The 17,123-nt window shown below is 40.5% G+C and overlaps 3 protein-coding genes across 18 annotated transcripts in view; 1 reads left to right on the top strand and 2 right to left on the bottom strand.

Moving 5' to 3' along the window:
- Positions 1-2,599, bottom strand: part of L2HGDH (L-2-hydroxyglutarate dehydrogenase) — a 53,149-nt gene extending 50,550 nt beyond the window's left edge. For 4 of the 7 annotated variants that reach the window (XR_015134782.1, XR_015134781.1, XM_086321596.1 and 1 more), the window contains exon 1: positions 2,278-2,599. Coding sequence is in view for 3 of the 7 variants with exons in the window: in XM_086321596.1 (XP_086177722.1) it covers positions 2,278-2,417 (140 nt within the window). In the remaining 4 variants the exon portion in view is untranslated. Of the gene's footprint in view, positions 1-1,906 lie in introns of all 7 variants that reach the window. The other 3 variants (XM_086321597.1, XM_086321600.1, XM_086321599.1) reach the window with 2 other exon arrangements.
- On the top strand, positions 2,593-14,218 carry DMAC2L (distal membrane arm assembly component 2 like). Of its 5 annotated transcripts, none has more exons than XR_015134786.1 (5): positions 2,593-2,652; positions 9,526-9,637; positions 10,523-10,731; positions 11,298-12,703; positions 13,541-14,218. XR_015134786.1 is itself a non-coding variant. In XM_086321609.1 (5 exons), exons 2-5 carry the CDS (start codon positions 9,531-9,533, stop codon positions 13,653-13,655), a joined length of 603 nt encoding a protein of 200 aa, XP_086177735.1. In that variant the 5' UTR covers positions 2,593-2,652; positions 9,526-9,530; the 3' UTR covers positions 13,656-14,218. The 5 variants fall into 5 exon arrangements, 4 of the variants coding, with proteins under 4 accessions (XP_086177735.1, XP_086177737.1, XP_086177738.1 ...); XM_086321609.1 differs by having other exon boundaries at positions 11,298-11,469; XM_086321611.1 differs by lacking the exon at positions 2,593-2,652 and adding an exon at positions 7,370-7,421 and having other exon boundaries at positions 11,298-11,469.
- The window catches only part of CDKL1 (cyclin dependent kinase like 1), a 52,773-nt gene continuing 48,879 nt past the window's right edge, over positions 13,230-17,123 (bottom strand). For 3 of the 6 annotated variants that reach the window (XR_015134783.1, XR_015134784.1, XM_086321603.1), the window contains exon 10: positions 13,230-16,801. Coding sequence is in view for 4 of the 6 variants with exons in the window: in XM_086321603.1 (XP_086177729.1) it covers positions 16,694-16,801 (108 nt within the window). In the remaining 2 variants the exon portion in view is untranslated. The remainder of the gene's footprint in view (positions 16,802-17,123) is intronic. The other 3 variants (XM_086321602.1, XM_086321604.1, XM_086321605.1) reach the window with 1 other exon arrangement.

Below are 17,123 nucleotides of genomic sequence, written 5' to 3'. Positions count from 1 at the left end.
GTTCCAGAAAAATTTAAAAAGCTGAAGACTTCCTAACTCATTTTATGAAGTACCTATGACTCAGGTTCCAAAACTGGATGTTGGTGTTGTTTAGTCGCTAAGTCATGTCTGTCTCTTTTGTGACCCCATGGACTGGATTCTCTGTCCATGGGATTTCCCAGGCAAGGATGCTGGAGTGGGTTGCCATTTCCTTCTCCAAGGCATCTTTCCTATTCAGAGATTGAACTCGTGTCTCTTACTTGGCAGGCAGATTCTTTACCACTGAGCCACCTGGGAAGGCCCTAAAGTGATAAAGTGTTAGTTTCCAAATCACGTCCGGCTCTTAGTGACACCATGGACTGTAGCCTGCCAGGCTCCTCTGTCCATGGAATTTCCCAGGCAAGAATATTGGAGAGGGTTGCCATTTCCTTCTCCACGGGATCTTCCCAACCGAGGGACTGAAGCCAGGTCTCCTGCATTGCAGGCAGAGGCTTTACCATCTGAGCCACCAGGGAAATTCCCAAAACTGGATAAGAAATACAAAAAAGCATTAAAAAAAAAAAAAAAGCATATTCTATACAAGTAAAATCTAGCTGAAAGAATATAAAATAAGATACTATTTATCATAGCAACAAAGCAATAAGGGAATCTAAGAATTAACTAAAGAGAAAAAGAACTTCACAGAGAAAAATTTAAACTTTATTAAATAACAAAGGCATGCATGTGTGCATGCTCAGTCATGTCCAACTCTTTGCAACCCCACGGAGTATACTCCTCTGTCCATGGGATTATCCTGGCAAGAATACTGGACTGGGTTGCCATTTCCTCCTCCAGGGGATATTCTGGACCCAGGGATCATACCTGTGTCTCCTCCCACTCCTGCACTGACAAGTAGATTCTTTTACTGAGCCACCTGGGAAGCTCCTAAATAACAAATGAGTATGCATAAATGAAAAGATATGCCAAGTTCATGGATGGGAAAACTCAAAATTATAAAGAAGCAATTCTCCCCCAAATCTATCTACCTAATTAATTTCAATTTTCAAAATAATCTTTTAAGATACTAACTGTTATATAGAATAAAGTCTGTAAGTAGTGAAGCAATTTTAAAAAACGAGTGCATGTAAAACTGATGAAAATCTGAACAAGGTCTATGGATTGTGCTAATATCATTTTCCTGGTTTTGACACTGTTATTACAGTTAGGTAAGACATTGGAGCAAATTGGGTGAAGAAGGGTACATGAGAGCTATCTGGTCTGGGTTTTTGTGGGGGTTTTTTTGGGAGGGGGACTTCCTATGGATCTTTAATCATTTCAAAATAAAAAAGTATAAACAAAACCTTCACTAACCTTACTTTTCTTCCCTTAAGAAAAGGTTCCCAAAAGAACAGTCTACATACCCCACGATGAATCACAAATCCTATTCCACACTAATTCCCCTCCAATCCACTAATACACAGCAGCCAGAATCAACTTTTGAAACATCAACATTTAATCACGTCTTTAAAAGTCTCCCAGCGCCCTTAGAATAAAATTCCACGTGCAGTTAAAGCAAAACCTCTGCTGTGATGTAACCCTTCTCCGGTGTCTTTCCACACCATCCTCTGTTCCGCCAAGCTCCTCACACTCATGTTGCCCACATGCTAGTTCCCGAAAAAGAGCCAAGAGCTTTTCAGCTTTGAAACCTTCGCATAAACCGCTCCCCATACAGAGAGCAGGTAAAAAACGGTAATTTCATACGTGATCTCCACATTTCAAATCACAGGACGCTGAATTCTGCAGGGTTTGATTAGCAGCTGAGCTGCTTCTCATACGGCAACTCTATGCAGCCGTGTGTGTGCCAGGAACTGACTGACTTAAGACCGGTTTCAGATGTTCAAGTAACATCAGGAAGGCCAGCGAACAAACAGCACATTTGATTGCTTACAGTGTGTGAGGTCCTTGTAATCCTCAAAACGACCACTTGCGCGAGAGACTAGGTTCCAATTCACAACTGAGCCTTAAAGGAGCTTAAGTAACCCGCCCAGGGTTGAATGGGAAGCGGTGGAGTCGTATTCAAAGCCAGGACTGTTCTTGACCTCTACTCGACACTGCCTTTCTTATTCTTCTCTCGCCCACAAGCCTACGAGGGATCCAGGCAGGTAGCTCCTGGGATCTGAGGCTGGAGCCCGGGCTTCACAGGATCCCGACCTTCTCTCTCGCCGAGGACAGCGAAGAAGAGCAGAGGCAGAGGTCCAGCACTAGGCACCTCCAAGAGAGGCAGCGCAGACCGCGGGGGGCGGGCCAGCGGGTACTCACCTGGTGCTGGCTCTGCGGCCACCCTGGCACAACAGCCGGGATTTCCCCGACGCGGGTGTGTGCGCCGCGGAGAAGCCCCCGGGGAAAATCCCGCGGGCCCGTCCGCAGACACTGCCCAGGTAACGCAGTGCTGGTACCATCGCCTGCACCCCTTTCCCTGCCTCAAGCTCTAGAAGCCAGCCCTTGAGACCTGCAATGCCCGGGTCCCAGCGCCCTCTAGACCCGCCCCCCAAGCAGAGCCCAATGAAGGGAGCGCCTTCGCCCCACGTGGGCGCAGCCGCCAGTGGCCAATAGACGCGCGCGGCGGAGGGCGAAGGGCAGGCCTGCGCCGCCGTAGACGCTGGGGACGCCAGCTTGCTCCTTCCTTTTGACGCTGTGAGTAGAGGAGCTAGGCCCCGAGAGGGGCGGGACTAGTCGTGGTCACCCTCTCCCCTTTCCCTTCTCCCATCGCTTGGCTAACTGAAAATCTGGCCCGCCGAGTCACGCGTCCTCGACCTGCACAGCCCAGCGGACTTGGCGCCGCAGGAGAAAGTCTGGGGATGACGATGGTGAAAATTCTCGTTTGGGCAGGCCCAGAGGCCCTCCTTTCCTCCAGCTAGGCCCCGCCCCCTCGACCCCTCCCCGCGTCTCTCGTGGCTCCGCCCTCTCAACCTCGCCTTTTCCTAGCCCCTCCCCACGTCCCTAGCGGCTCCTTGCGGAGAACCTGTCTCCAACGAGTCTCCTACAGAGCGAAGTGCTCACTGAAGGGCACTGTCCAGCCCTACCCTTCTCCAGACGGAGGCTCTGTCATGGCGACGCCTGATAGCCTGCTGTTTTCTGGCCATCCATATATGTGGCTCCTGACATGTCATTCATTATTGGTCTTGTAAATATTGAGCGAATAAATGAAACAGACGGCTCGGTCTCTGCCATCATTTAGCGATCTGTTTCCTTTTTTTTTTTAATACTGGACTGACATGTAGTTTTAAATATGCTTTGCGGGCCTAGAAACAGTGATTCACCTGTGCATGTCACTTCACCCCTGTTTAGCTGTAAAATGAGGGAAGCGGGCTGTGTAATCTCTGAAAGGCCTGTGTTAGATTAGTTCTGTGCCTAACACCTGTTGTCAGTGTTTGATGGAAGTTTTTGGTTTTTTTTTTTTAATTTTTAGGGTCAGGACAGCTGAGCAAAACAAAAATAGAACGATGTAACTGTATTACTTTATTTGGATTTAGCAGATGGAGCAGTGATAAAGAATATGCCTCCAGTGCCAATGCAGATGGCGCAGTTTCAGTCCCTGGGTCCGGAAGATCCCCTGGAGTAGGAAATGGCAACCCACTCCAGTACTTTTGCCTGGAAAAGTCTGTGGAGAGGAGCCTGGCGGCCTGCAGTCCATGGAGTGGGAAGGAGTCGGACACCATTAATCATCCCATGGGCACTAACTTTATTGCTGGAAGGACTTACACTTGCCTGTCTGAATTTGGCTCCAGTTATTAGTCACATAGCTTGGGAAAGTGGAGTCACCCCTTTCCCTTAGCCCCTCCTCTGTGAACTATTAGTGATGTAGGGTCCCTCTCATAGGACTTTTGTCCTATGAGCAAGATAAGACTCATCAGATTAAGCACAGTAAAGTGAAGTCGCTCAGTCGTGTCCGACTCTTTGCGACCCCATGGACTGTAGCCTACCAGGCTCCATCCATGATATTTTCCAGGCAAGAATACTGGAGTGGGTTGCCATTTCCTTCTCCAGAGGATCTTCCTGATCCAGGCATCGAACCCAGGTCTCCCGCATTGCAGGCAGACGCTTTACCGTCTGAGCCACCAGGGAAGCCCTTTAAGAGCTCAATAAAATGATGGTTTTTATTATGTTTATATGGTTTTTATCACCTGGATAGTTATGCATATTTTCTTTATTTGTAAAAATAATGTGGAATGTTGCCTGCTTGTTCATCACAAATGAAAAATAAGATATTCATTTTTTAGTTTTTAATTAGAAAATTTTTAATATTTTGAATTTTGAGTTAATTGTAGATTTCCATGCAGTTGTAAGAAACAGTAGAGATCCTGTGTACCCTTTACCCAGTCTTCTCAAATAGTAGCATCTTGTAAAAGTTTGATACAACAACATAACCAGGAGCAGCCCATGGATCTTATTCAGATAGCTGTTTTGCATTTGTGTGTGTGTTTAGTCCTGTACATATTTTATCACACCTGTATAGATTCTTATTATTATTATTTTTGGTCATGCAGTGGGGCTTGTGGAATCTTAGTTCTCTGACTATGGATAGAACCCTGACCCCTGGCAGTGAGAGTGTCCCAACCACTGGACCGCCAGGGACCTCCCCATGTGTAGAATGTTGTATCCATCACAGGCAAGCTACAGCACAGATCCATCACCACCAAGATCCCTCCAGCAAGGCACCCTCTTCCCCATTCTGTTCTCACTTTCTAAAATTTTGACATGTCAATAATGTTACATAAACAAAATTATATAGTATGCAACTTTTTGGAATTGACTTTTTCACTTAGCATTATCCCATGAGATCCATCCAAATTGTTGCCTGTATTGATAGTTCATTCTGTCTTATTGCCGAGAAGTATTTCATGGTATGAATGTACCACAACATGCTTAAACCATTCACCCTTTGGAGGATATCTGAGTTACTTCTAGTTTTTTTCACTATTCGAATAAAGCTGCTATAAAACTTAGTGTACAGCTTTTTGTGTGAGCCTGTTTTTATTTCTCTGGGATAAATGCCCAAGAGTCCAATTGCTGGGTCATCTGATAAGCACATGTTTAGCTTTGTAAGAAAGTGCCAAACTCCTTTCCAGAGTGGCTGTACCATTTTACATTCCCACCAGCAATGTTGAGTGATCGAGTTCCTCTTCAGTGTCGCCAGCTTTTGGTACTATCACTGTTTTTTATTTTAACCATTGCACAGGATTGTAGTTGATTTGTTACTAGGTTGAGTATGCTGCTGCTAAGTCACTTCAGTCGTGTCCGACTCTGTGTGACCCCACAGACGGCAGCCCACCAGGCTCCCCCGTCCCTGGGATTCTCCAGGCAAGAACGCTGGAGTGGGTTGCCATTTCCTTCTCCAGTGCATGAAAGTGAAAAGTGATAGTGAAGTCGCTCAGTCATGTCCGACCCTCAGTGGCCCCATGGACTGCAGCCCACCAGGCTCCTTAGGTTGAGTATAGAATTCTACAATCTAGGGTCTGTGGTCAGGGTTTCATGAATCAGTCCATAGTAGTGACTGTTTTACTCTTCTGTGATTTTGAGCTTTGAGCTTGTACTTCCTAGTTTAGCAAAGTGAAAGAACTCAAAATACACATGTACTTTTATAAAATTTTCTCTGCTTAGCTTCTCACCTAGTCTTGACTGTACATTAATTTTTTTCATCTCGATTATCTCAAATCAAGAGCTCACCTTACATTCATTGACCCTGTAATGTCTTTGGCTAGAGACATTTGTTTTCTGGCCACCACATCCTCCTGAAGCTAAGAATTCATGTTCACCTTCCATCTAGGTCAGAACCCATAAGAAGTTAGTTCAGTGAGTGTCAAGTGATACTGGCCTAGGGTGACTTTGGCTTCTAATTCCTAAGGAAGTGCTCTGTCACTCTATTTCACTAGACTCTAGATACATCAGGAATAAGAAATGGCATCAGTAATGGATGATTTCCAGTGAAGTGGGGTTATAATCTGGGGGGAAAACTCCCCAATTCTGATACCACCTCACCCTTCTCTCCACACTTTCACTGCCCTCAAGAACAGGTTGGCTAGTTTAGTCTTTTTGACCCTTAAGTTAGCCATCATTTTGAATAGCCCACCTAAGTAATTTTGTTTAATATATAAAAAGAGAACTTGCACTGTTTAAAAGAAACTTGTTTTTATGCAACTTGGAGAACTCTCCATCTCCTATTTTGAGGCACACATTAGAGGTCTGGCTTTCTCTAAGTCACAAACTTACTATCAACTTTTGGAAACATCTTTAAAAAAAAAACTTACGGCTCCAAGCCATGTTATGATAGTAAGAAGAATTTTTAAAATAATTTGAATTCCTGAGTTATCACAGCAGTAGCTTAGTAATGTTTATTTTTTAACTTGAATTTGAGTGGTTTCTTTTAATTTGTGTGCCTGGTCACTCAGTTGTGTCTGACTGCGACCCCATGGACTGTGGCCTGCCAGATTCTTCTGTCCATGGAATTTTCCAAGCAAGAATGCTAAAGTGGGTTGCCATTTCCTTCTCCAGGGGATTTTCCCTATCTAGGAATCAAACCTGAGTCTCCTGTGTCTCCTGCATTGCAGTTAGATTCCTTATCTGCTGAGCCTTCCCGGAAGCCCTTCTTTTAATTTATTAAAGTTAAATTCACCAACTCACCACCAGAGGTCTCCTCTTTCCCTCTAGAAAGCTTTCTTAGAGATAGCTGCTTGAATTCATTTGAAATTCCCAGTATCAATTTTAACAAAATTACAGTTGAGAATGCAAAAACCTACCAGTTATTTTTTTAGGTTTACTGAAAAATAAAAATTTTCATGTTTAAATTATTTTGAATATAATATCCAGTATTTCTAGAGATCATAAGCTGAAGTAAATTTGGTCTTTTTCTTAAGCTGAAATATAAGGTTGACCAAAATGAATCAAGTGACTTCAGTTTTCATACTTCTCTAATTTTTCTGCTTAATGACAGTTTCTTTGTTTCTGCATGAAAATTCATCAGCCATTGAAGATTGTTAATTCCAAGTATTTATTTAACTTGCATTAGGGGATGGTGCTGTGCCTGGTGTTAGGAATAATTGAAATGAATGTGTGATTTTTGCTCTTCCTTTTGCTCTGCATACTTTAAATATTGCATGAATGAATAGATGGATGGAGGTGGTATTTGAATAAAGTCTTGAGGTTGGGAAAGATTTTCATAGGATTCTAGGGGCGGGCAGGGAGGACTCTAGGAGGGAACTAGGAGGGAACAGCCTGAGATGAATTCAGAAAGACCCAATTTGTAAATATGGTTGGCAGCCAAAGGAGTTACTGAAGTGGGCACGGGTGGTGAGAGATTTAATCAAAAGCAGGGAAGATCTGAGAATGTGGGAGGAAGTATTTATAGCGCGGGGACACGTTTGTAGTAATGAAGGCGGAGTAATGGCGGAAAAGCAGGGAAGAAGGTAGTAGATGACCCCAGGGTCCTGTCCTCAGACCTCAGCTCTCATTGTTCACAGCCTCAACATCCTCGGGCATTTCCTCAGCTCTAAGGTGGTTCCCTCTCAGGACTCTCTAGTTCTCTTCTTTTTCTTGAGTTCTAGAACCATTCAAGGACTGAAGAAAGAGCCATTGACTAATTAGAGCAAAAGCTAGGTTCAGGTTTCAGCACTGCATTGCAAACAATTAGCCCAGAAACACTGGGCAAGTCCCTTTAAAGACACGCATTTATTAATACCCCCACCTTCTTCCAGGATTTTAGGGTGTCAGTGAGTTACTTAATATCGGGGCTTCAGTTTCCTCATCTCTGAATGGCCCTCATTCTTGCTGCTGCTGTCTGAGTAATCTTCCTGAAGCATAGTTCTGACCATGCCAGTGCTCTGTGCTGAAAGCTCAGTGACTGCTAGCTACCTGCAGAAGCCAAATTCTCTGGCTGATCACAGGAGACCCTTCCTGTTGGGACTGTGTACATTGTCTGTCTCCTCATGACCCCCATGTTCTAAGCCAACTGAACGACAATAAGTCTTAAACGTTCCCACCACAGCTAGTCACCTGACCTACCTTTTCTTGGCATCTTTGTCTGTTGAAATCCGTGTTTGTCTTTAACTCTTTTGAGGTATTTTTCAGGCTCCATCGTTTATTTTAACTACCTGGTGACTTGTTTTAGCTCACTCTACCCTGCATTAAGTTGTCAGCTCTTCAAAGACAGTGTATCATTTGTCTGTGTTTCACCCCCCTCCACCTGGCACCATAAGTCACGTTGAGACCCAGTTCCGAAATCACTTTCTCAACTCATGGTTATGGATTTTTACAGCTGGAAATCATCTGTGCCAATCATCTCATTTTATAAATGAGAAAACCAAGGGTCAGAGAGGTTAAGTGGCTTGTCTAGCCTTTCCCAGCTGCCCTGGCATAGTTCTTGGTTTGCACTGTTCTGGGGGCTACTTACAATCTTGTCCTCAGTTCACTTCAGTTCAGTCGTTCAGTCATGTCTGACTCTTTGTGACCCCATGAATCGCAGCACGCTAGGCCTCCCTGTCCATCACCATCTCCCAGAGTTCACTCAAACTCACGTCCATCGAGTCGGTGATGCCATCCAGCCATCTCACCCTCTGTTATCCCCTTTCCTCCTGCCCTCAATCCCTCCCAGCATCAGAGTCTTTTTCATTGAGTCAACTCTTCTCATGAGGTGGCCAAAGTACTGGAGTTTCAGCTTTAGCATCATTCCTTCCAAAGAACACCTGGCATTCCCAGGTGGTTGGATCTCTTTGCAGTCCAAGGGACTCTCAAGAGTCTTCTCCAACACCACAGTTCAAAAGCATCAATTCTTGTCATAGGAAGATCTATTTCCATGATTCCACTCCTTTTCTGGATCTAAGTGTCTTAACCTTGATACATTGACCCTTAGATGATTTTAGTTTGTCATTTTGATACTGGAAATGTGGATTGGGACTGGAACTACTGCTGCTGCTAAGTCACTTCAGTCGTGTCCGACTCTGTGCGACCCCATAGACAGCAGCCCACCAGGCTCCACTGTCCCTGGGATTCTCCAGGCAAGAACACTGGAGTGGGTTGCCATTTCCTTCTCCAATGCATGAAAGTGAAAAGTGAAAGGGAAGTCGCTTAGTCGTGTCGGACTCTTGGCGACTCCATGGACTGCAGCCTACCAGGCTCCTCCACCCATGGGATTTTGCAGGCAAGAGTACTGGAGTGGGGTGCCATTGCCTTCTCCGTGGGACTGGAACTGGTTTCGGTAAATCTGTAACTGCACTACCTGAATGGACACCAGGTGGCGCCACTGTAGGCGGACTCCAATTGAAGCTCGAACAAGTATAACTTAATGTCAAGGCTGGGAGGAACCATAGAGACCATCCAATTTGGCCTCTCCTTTGCGGCAAAAGAAACCAAGAAAACAAACAGTAGTAACTTGCTCAATAACTATTGAGGGGTAAATGAGTCAGCTTTATCATCACAAGAACATTGAGTCTGAAGTTGTGAAGTAAGTTACTGTATGTATGGATTCTGATTGCCAACTGATGATCTAATATGAATACTATTTTATGTGTCTAGAGCAAATGATGCTGTTTGGAAAAATTTCCCAGCAGCTCTGTGGCTTAAAGAAACTCCCATGGTCACGTGACTCCCGATACTTCTGGGGCTGGTTGAATGCAGTGTTTAACAAGTAAGTTACCCATACTAAAGTGAAGAAACATGGGGATTGTTTCAGCTCGATGAGTTCCCAGTGGCTAATTTGGTTTTCTTATATTTCAGATGTTATTTGTGTTGTGTACGCAGTATGATCCTAATTTTCTTAAAAAAAAATTGAATTAAGACCAAAAAGAGATAAGTTATAAAATATTAACTGTGACTGACTGGGTTACAGGACTTCAGTGATTCTTTTTATTCATTCTTTCAGTGCCTTTCAAGCTTTTAAAAATGATCTTTTATTATTTTTATAATCAGAAAAGCTCAATAATGTTAGAATATTTTATTCTGTGACTTAAGCAATGTAGTTAACCTTTTGAATACCATCAAGTGAATTCAAGTTTTAAAAATGTTATTTGGTGGCATGCTTATTTTGAAACTGGCAAAACTAACCTCCTCATTGCTTAATACAGCATTAATACCACTAACTAGAGAAAAAGGCATAAGTAAAAATTAATAAAGATCACTTAAGGACATTAATTTGAACAAATGTTCAAAATTATTCTTTTTAAATCTTTTATCATTAATAAAAATTATAACCAAGTGTTGTCATTCGTTCAATACATAGTTACTGAGTATCTCCTGGAGTCAAGCTACTATGCTGCATACGAGTCAATGAAGACCCATGTCTGCCTGATAAACTCAGATTTAAAAAAAAAAAATGCTTTGACAGTGTTCACTTGAAAACAAAAGCAAAAATGGTAGCAAGTAGAGCTACCATTGAATATTTTCTTTTCATGGATTTATCTCCCTCATCACGGGAAGTGAAAAGTAGTTGCTATTCCATATTTACGTTGGTGAACATAGCTAAGAAGCTAGTGACTATAGTTAAAGCTACCTGCTTTTGTCCTCGTCCCCACAGAGTGGATCATGACCGCATCAGGGACGTGGGCCCTGACAGGGCAGCGTCAGAGTGGCTGCTGCGCTGCGGGGCCATGGTGCGCTACCACGGCCAGCAGAGGTGGCAGAAGGACTACAACCATCTCCCGACAGGCCCTCTGGACAAGTACAAGATTCAGGCGATTGACGCCACCGATTCCTGTATCATGAGCATCGGATTTGATCACATGGGTAAGTCCTCCACCATTTGTTATGGGAAATGCAGGTGATTTGCAATGACCTTTGGTTGCACTTGAAACTCTTATAGTCATATGGGTGTCCTTCTCACCCTTTTCAGTCCAATCCAGCTTGTATCTTCTTGTGTATGATATTTATTTTTAAGTTAAATAGAGGTTACAAGTACCCTCCTCTCCTTTCTCTCCAAACCAAGCTGTGGTTTATCAACTTAATATTTAAGGTCTTGTTTGTCAAACTGTCTTTGTCAAACTTCTGTCATTGAGTAACCCTGACTAATGTAGAAATAATTATATCCACACAGCCTCTGCTTGTGTGGGCATTTTATTCCTCAGTGCATGGGCATCTGACTGTAGAATGGCTCTGTCTGTCAGCACAATCCATGTAGTGAATACTTTGTGTGGTTAATAGGGTGACTAATTGTTCCAGTTTTCCTGGGATTAAGAGGTTTCCTAGGACTTAGGACTTTCAGTCCTGACACCAGAACAGTCCTGGGCAAACCAGGACAGTTGATCATCTTAATGGTAAAGCAGGTTCTTAAACTGTGCTTTTTTCCCCTCCAGAAGGCCTACAGTATGTTGAAAAAATAAGACTATGCAAGTGTCACTATATTGAGGATGGTTGTTTGGAGAGACTTAGCCAACTTGAAAATTTACAAAAAAGCATGTTGGAAATGGAAATAATTTCATGTGGGAATGTCACAGACAAAGGTATCATTGCTTTGCATCATTTCAGGTAGGTGGTTAGTGTCAGAATGGAAACTTGATAATCATGTTAAGGTGAATAATCAGAATTTAAAACAGTTGATAAATGGTATCTTTTCTTAATTCTGAAAAACAGAATTTAAAAAAATAATTTAACCTTCAGCCACAATACTTAAAACAGTTGAAATTATCAACTTTAATATCTTATAGTTGTATTGCATTTTTTAGGAAGCATCTTTTTTTAAAAAATCAATTACATAAAGCACCTAGCATGATGCCTATTAAAGTTGTTGGTGCTCTCAGTAAACATCAGCTATTATACTTCCTCCTCATCCTTTAAAGTATTTTTCCCCCATGGTCTGCCAATAACCTCAGCATCACAGGAAGTTTGAGAAATCTTAAACATTATAACCAAAAGTACAAGATTGTTTGTCTCTTACATTAGTTCAGGCTTTGTGGCTTCATCTCGTAACAGAAACTTGAGTTGTTTTAAGAACTTCCCCAGTTTCTTTTCCTTTCTAGGTTAAGATTCATATTTTTAAAATTCAATTTCATTTAAAATAAAAGCAGAAACATAACACAGTTCACCCATTCTCCTGCTTCTCACCCCGGCTTGGCAATAACTACCAATCTGTTTTGTGTATCTGTGAGCTTGCTTCTTTATTTTTAGCTTCCACATATAGGCGATCATACAGTATTTGTCTCTCTCTCTCTGACTTATTTCACTTAGCATAATACCCTCAAGGTCTATCTGGTTTGTTGCTAATGCAGAATTTTATTATTTTTTATGGCTCAGTACTACATATATGCATATACCTTATTTTCTTTATCCACTGACCCATCAGTGGACTTTTAGGTTGTTTCTGTATATTGACTATTGTAAATAATGCTGCCCTGAACATGGGTGTGCAGATGTCTTGTTGAGTTAGTGTTTTTGTTTTCTTCAGATAAATACTGAAACATAGAATTGTTGAATCATACGGAGAAGGCAATGGCACCCCACTCCAGTACTCTTGCCTGGAAAATCCCATGGATGGAGGAGCCTGGTGGGCCACAGTCCATGGGGTCGCTAAGAGTCGGACAAGACTCTGCAAATTCACTTTCACTTTTCACTTTCCTGCATTGGAGAAGGCAATGGCAACCCACTCCAGTGTTCTTGCCTGGAGAATCCCAGGGACGGGGAAGCCTGGTGGGCTGCCGTCTATGGGGTCGCACAGAGCTGGACACGACTGAAGCGACTTAGCAGCAGCAGCAGCAGCAGCATGGTAGTTCTTTTTTAATTTTTTGAGGAATCTTTATGCTGTTTTTCATATGACTGCCCCAATTTACACTCCCCTCAACCATGCACAAAGATTCTCTTCCCTCTACATCCTCGCCAACGCTTATTTCTAGTCTTTTTGATAACAGCCATTCTAACAAGTGTAGGGTGCGGTCTCATTGTGGTTTGATTTGCATTTCCCTGATAATGATGTAGAGTATCTTTTCATGTACCTGTTCTCCATCTGTATGCCCTCTTTGGAAAAATGTCTATTCAGATATTTTGCCCATTTTAAAAATTGCATTGTTCAGGTTTTTTTGCTGTTGAGTTGTATGAGCTTATATATTTTGGATATTAGCCCCTTATCAGATATATGACTTGCAGACATTTTCTCCTGTTCAGTAGGTTGCCTTTTCATTTTGTTAATGGTTTTCTTTGCTGTGCAGAAGCCTTTCAACTTGATGTATTTCCACTTGTTTATTTTTGCTTTGTTTTTACTTTTAGTGTCAGATTCAAAAAATCATAACTACAACTGATGTCATATTTTATATTTAACATGCAAAGGAGTTCTATGCCATAATATACATATTTGGAAAAACTCAGCAGAATTATTGACATAACCAGAACAACTAAACTTTCCAAAGTCTAGATTAGTTCCTAGCATGAATTTCATTTAAAGTAGTACTCTATGACTACTGTTCTAAAAGTCATTTTGAATGTGTAGGATGATATGAACACGTACTGTGTGTACTTTCTTAAAAAGCCAATAAAACAAATTTATTTTTAATGCTATGAGAGTAAAGGTCAAATTACATTAACTTTTAAAATTTTCTTCTTTTTACAGGAACCTCAAGTATTTGTTTCTAAGTGATCTTCCTGGAGTAAAAGAAAAAGAAAAAATTGTTCAAGCCTTTAAGACATCACTGCCTTCTCTGGAGCTAAAATTGGACTTGAAGTAAAATAATATTTCAAAAAGTATCTTAATTCAGTGTAGAGTGTCATTTTAAATTGATCCTTAACAGCAACAAATATTATATGGTTATCAGCAGAACTATAAGGATGTTACATCATGACATTTTTAGCAGGGTCCATCATGTAGAAAATAAACATTCAGATGTGATTCACTAAAGTTACTAAGTTGGAATTAAGAATTTATGTACACTAAATCATATTAAATGCAAATCATATACCCTTTTAATATATTTATTTTATAATGGTATCTATATAAATATCTTGATGTAGATACTTAAGTTCTTTAAAATGATTTAAATGTATAGTACAGATATTTAACAGTAATTTGTTTCATTTTAAAGTTATTGAAGCATGTTACTATAAATGTACAATTATGAAAAACTGAAAGCTAAATTTCAGATTCATTGAGATGGAGTCAATTATGCAAAGTAATCAGAGGTTGCTGGAGCGTTCCCATTCTTCCCAGGATTTGCATGCATTTCTCATGATCCTGCATATCTGTGCTCTTTGTAACATACATCCTTTCTCTGAATAAACAGTTTCTGGCTAATTTGTCTAGTCTGTAGGCTTAATCTGGTGTTTTATTAAAACTAGACCTAAATACTTGGCTGGATTTAAATAACTTTGCTTATTCCAATAAACCAGAGGAAACAATGATGAAGACCAGCACAGCTTTACCTATTTTTTGCTTAAATTTAAAAACTGCTTAAAGAGGAAAAATTTAACACGTCAATTAGAAACTAATTTGTATTCCCTCATATATGTTGGATAGTATTTCCCATGAGTGTAAGCACAAAATTCACTTTATGTCTAGAACTCAGTGATAATGAATATCACAAATAGATAAAAATCAGATCTTTATTTTTACCTCTTTGAAATGGCCCTGATTCTATTATTGTTAGTTATATGCCAACTTGTTTGTGGATGTCTATATGTTTGGTTTGAACATTATTCTGTTAGATATAACCTTGACTGGAGATAGTTTTAAAATAAACACTTTCTGTAATGCACTCTTATAGTAGAAAAATGAATTTTAGTTGTGTTTAGAAACTGGGTTATGTAAATAGCACATGCCATAAATGATATACTATTTACTAATATAATTGCCACTGTCATTTAAAAAATCAGAAAATGTTTGTCTCATGTGAAACAGTGGTGATTCCATGATGAAGAAAGAAAGGATCACGGATATGGTTAAGTATAAGCATACATTTTATAGAAGTCAGAAAAAAATGACCACTTCTATCTCAGGTTTGTTTGATTACTATGTGATGAAGCACCTGATTGGCCACAAGTTAGTCTGGCAACACTTTTCTATTCTGAATGGGATTCTTTAAAAATACTGGATAAATTAGGCAGTTGCAGTCATCTGCCTCATCAGGTGCATTGTTAGGAGTAAAGAAAAAAGAAAATACAAAATTTACACTACTGCAGAAGTTGGATGTCCTTCTTTGTCATTTGAATCAAAGTCTATGTAACAAGAATTAGATTATATTGTGACTGGTTATTTAGCCCACTGTCAGCTTTATGCAAGAAGCTACATACATCAGGAAGCCTCAGGCTATCATTAAACTGGCTGGGATACTCAAAATTATTGAACAGATGCCAGAATTTGGTAGATCACTGTGTAGTAAGTAAAAACCGTCAAATGCTGTCATGAAGAAAATTAATATGGCAGTAAATTAAAGTGCAGAAGAAATGTTTTGAAGATATAGTAAACAGTAAAATACGTCTTCAAAAACCATGGCTGAGAACTGCTAGGAAATAGCAGGACATCAATCAAGAATGGGGTTGAGCAATAAGAAACAGACTTATTGCTTCATATTGCCCTTATGTCCAGGGGACAAAGATGAAAAAGCTTTTTGAATAGAAGCAATAGGCCAAATCAAAACTAATTATATGTCATCATTTTAAGTACCACTGTACAAAGCTAGCAATTCTCAATAATATCACTTTGGCCTATTATTGTTAGTGTGTATATATACACACATATATGTGTGTGCAGTATACATATATATACAACATATACATAGAGTGTAAAAAGATATTTCAGGGAAAACATAATGTCTCTTATGATCCAAGTGAAAGTTTATAAGCAGTTTCTTCCAAAACCCAGATCACTGTATATAGTCCTGCCTGTTGCTCTGTCTCCAGGCCTGAGGCAGAACTGGAGAGAATGGAGTACTAATTACTTTCAGGCTGGCAGGCTGAGTTCCTGCAAAGCCTGTAGATCTTGTTCTACCCCTTGGTCAACTGCCAAGCTTCATGCCATTGTTTGCAAGGGTAACTGGGTGAACAAATGTAGACAGATTATAGTCAACCCATCTTGCCTGCAAAAATGACTAAGATGCATCCTTTACTAAAGGTTAAGACCAAAGTATATGTAAGAAGTGTCTATAAACACATCATTAAATATATAAGCAGATAAATTACAGTCCTTTTATGATAATCCACATGATTTTAAATATTTTGAATGACTCAAATATTCAAGACGTTTCCATATATAAAAATCAAGAACTAGAACAAGCAGGAAATGGAATTTTAAATATTTTGCTTTTAAGAACTAAAACCCTCCTTAAATATGATGAGAAAATCTGAAGAAGCAGGAGACAGGTCTCAAAGCAACAGAGATCCAAAAAAAATATATGGGCATTCTGTAATCCATTTTCACCTGTTCTATCTGGTACGATTATAGCATAAATCTTTTTTGCATCTCTATTTTGCCAGAGGTATGGGCGAGTACAGTAGATACAGTTTATATTCTGTCCATTAGCTCAGCTACTTAGATACAATAAAAATACAAATGAAAATCCAAAGAAGTTGTTCCCTTCTGTTCTGGACAGCATTGTCATGCATGGAAGACTGCCTCTGGAATTTTCCTTCACATCTTGCCATTTGGCCTCCCCCACTTAGTTACTTAATTTTCTCCTGAGGCTTCTTCCAACGTTGTGATTGTTTTCAACCAAATGTGTGTTTTATTCAAATTGATGATCAACTCTTTTTTTATCATCAATCTCCAAGCTCTTTAAATGTTTGGAAAATGGTAGTTAAGTTTCTTGGTGTTATAGCAATGTTTCTTGTTATCCAGAGCTGGAAGGATGCTGCTGCTGGTCAGCTGAGGTAGGCACTGCAACTGAAAATACAAAACAGAGTTACGTTCAATGCCACACACTTTTTTCATTATCCATAACACGGTCAAAAAAAAGGTCAATTTTTTCAGCACAGAAATACTCTTTCTGCATAGAATCCAGGATCTGAGAGAAAAAGAATGTTTACATCTGGAGCTCAGGGGCTCCAATCAAGATGGAGGAATTGATGGACATGGAGCTCAGTGCCTCCTGTAAATCTGGTCTCTGCTTTTCAAGATTTATTGTTTATTATAAAGCAAAACATGTACTTTAAAGGAAATTGAGAGGATATGAAAAGGAAGGGGAAATCTACATGTTAACAGTATT

The sequence above is a fragment of the Bos grunniens genome, chromosome 10 (genome assembly GCF_055505025.1).
Source record: "Bos grunniens cultivar Pamir isolate PY7600 chromosome 10, Bosgru_T2T1.0, whole genome shotgun sequence".
Classification (NCBI taxonomy): domain Eukaryota; kingdom Metazoa; phylum Chordata; class Mammalia; order Artiodactyla; family Bovidae; genus Bos; species Bos grunniens.
The sequence above is the reverse complement of the archived record's forward strand: the minus strand, read 5'-3'. Positions and strand labels throughout refer to the sequence as shown.

Excerpts from the sequence above, each read along its gene's own strand:
- DMAC2L (XM_086321609.1), top strand. The coding sequence starts at position 9,531 with ATGATGCTGTTTGGAAAAATTTCCCAGCAGCTCTGTGGCTTAAAGAAA. Across the intron at positions 9,638-10,522 it reads TTGAATGCAGTGTTTAACAA|AGTGGATCATGACCGCATCA; the intron begins GTAAGTTACCCA and ends TCGTCCCCACAG. Across the intron at positions 10,732-11,297 it reads CATCGGATTTGATCACATGG|AAGGCCTACAGTATGTTGAA; the intron begins GTAAGTCCTCCA and ends TTTCCCCTCCAG.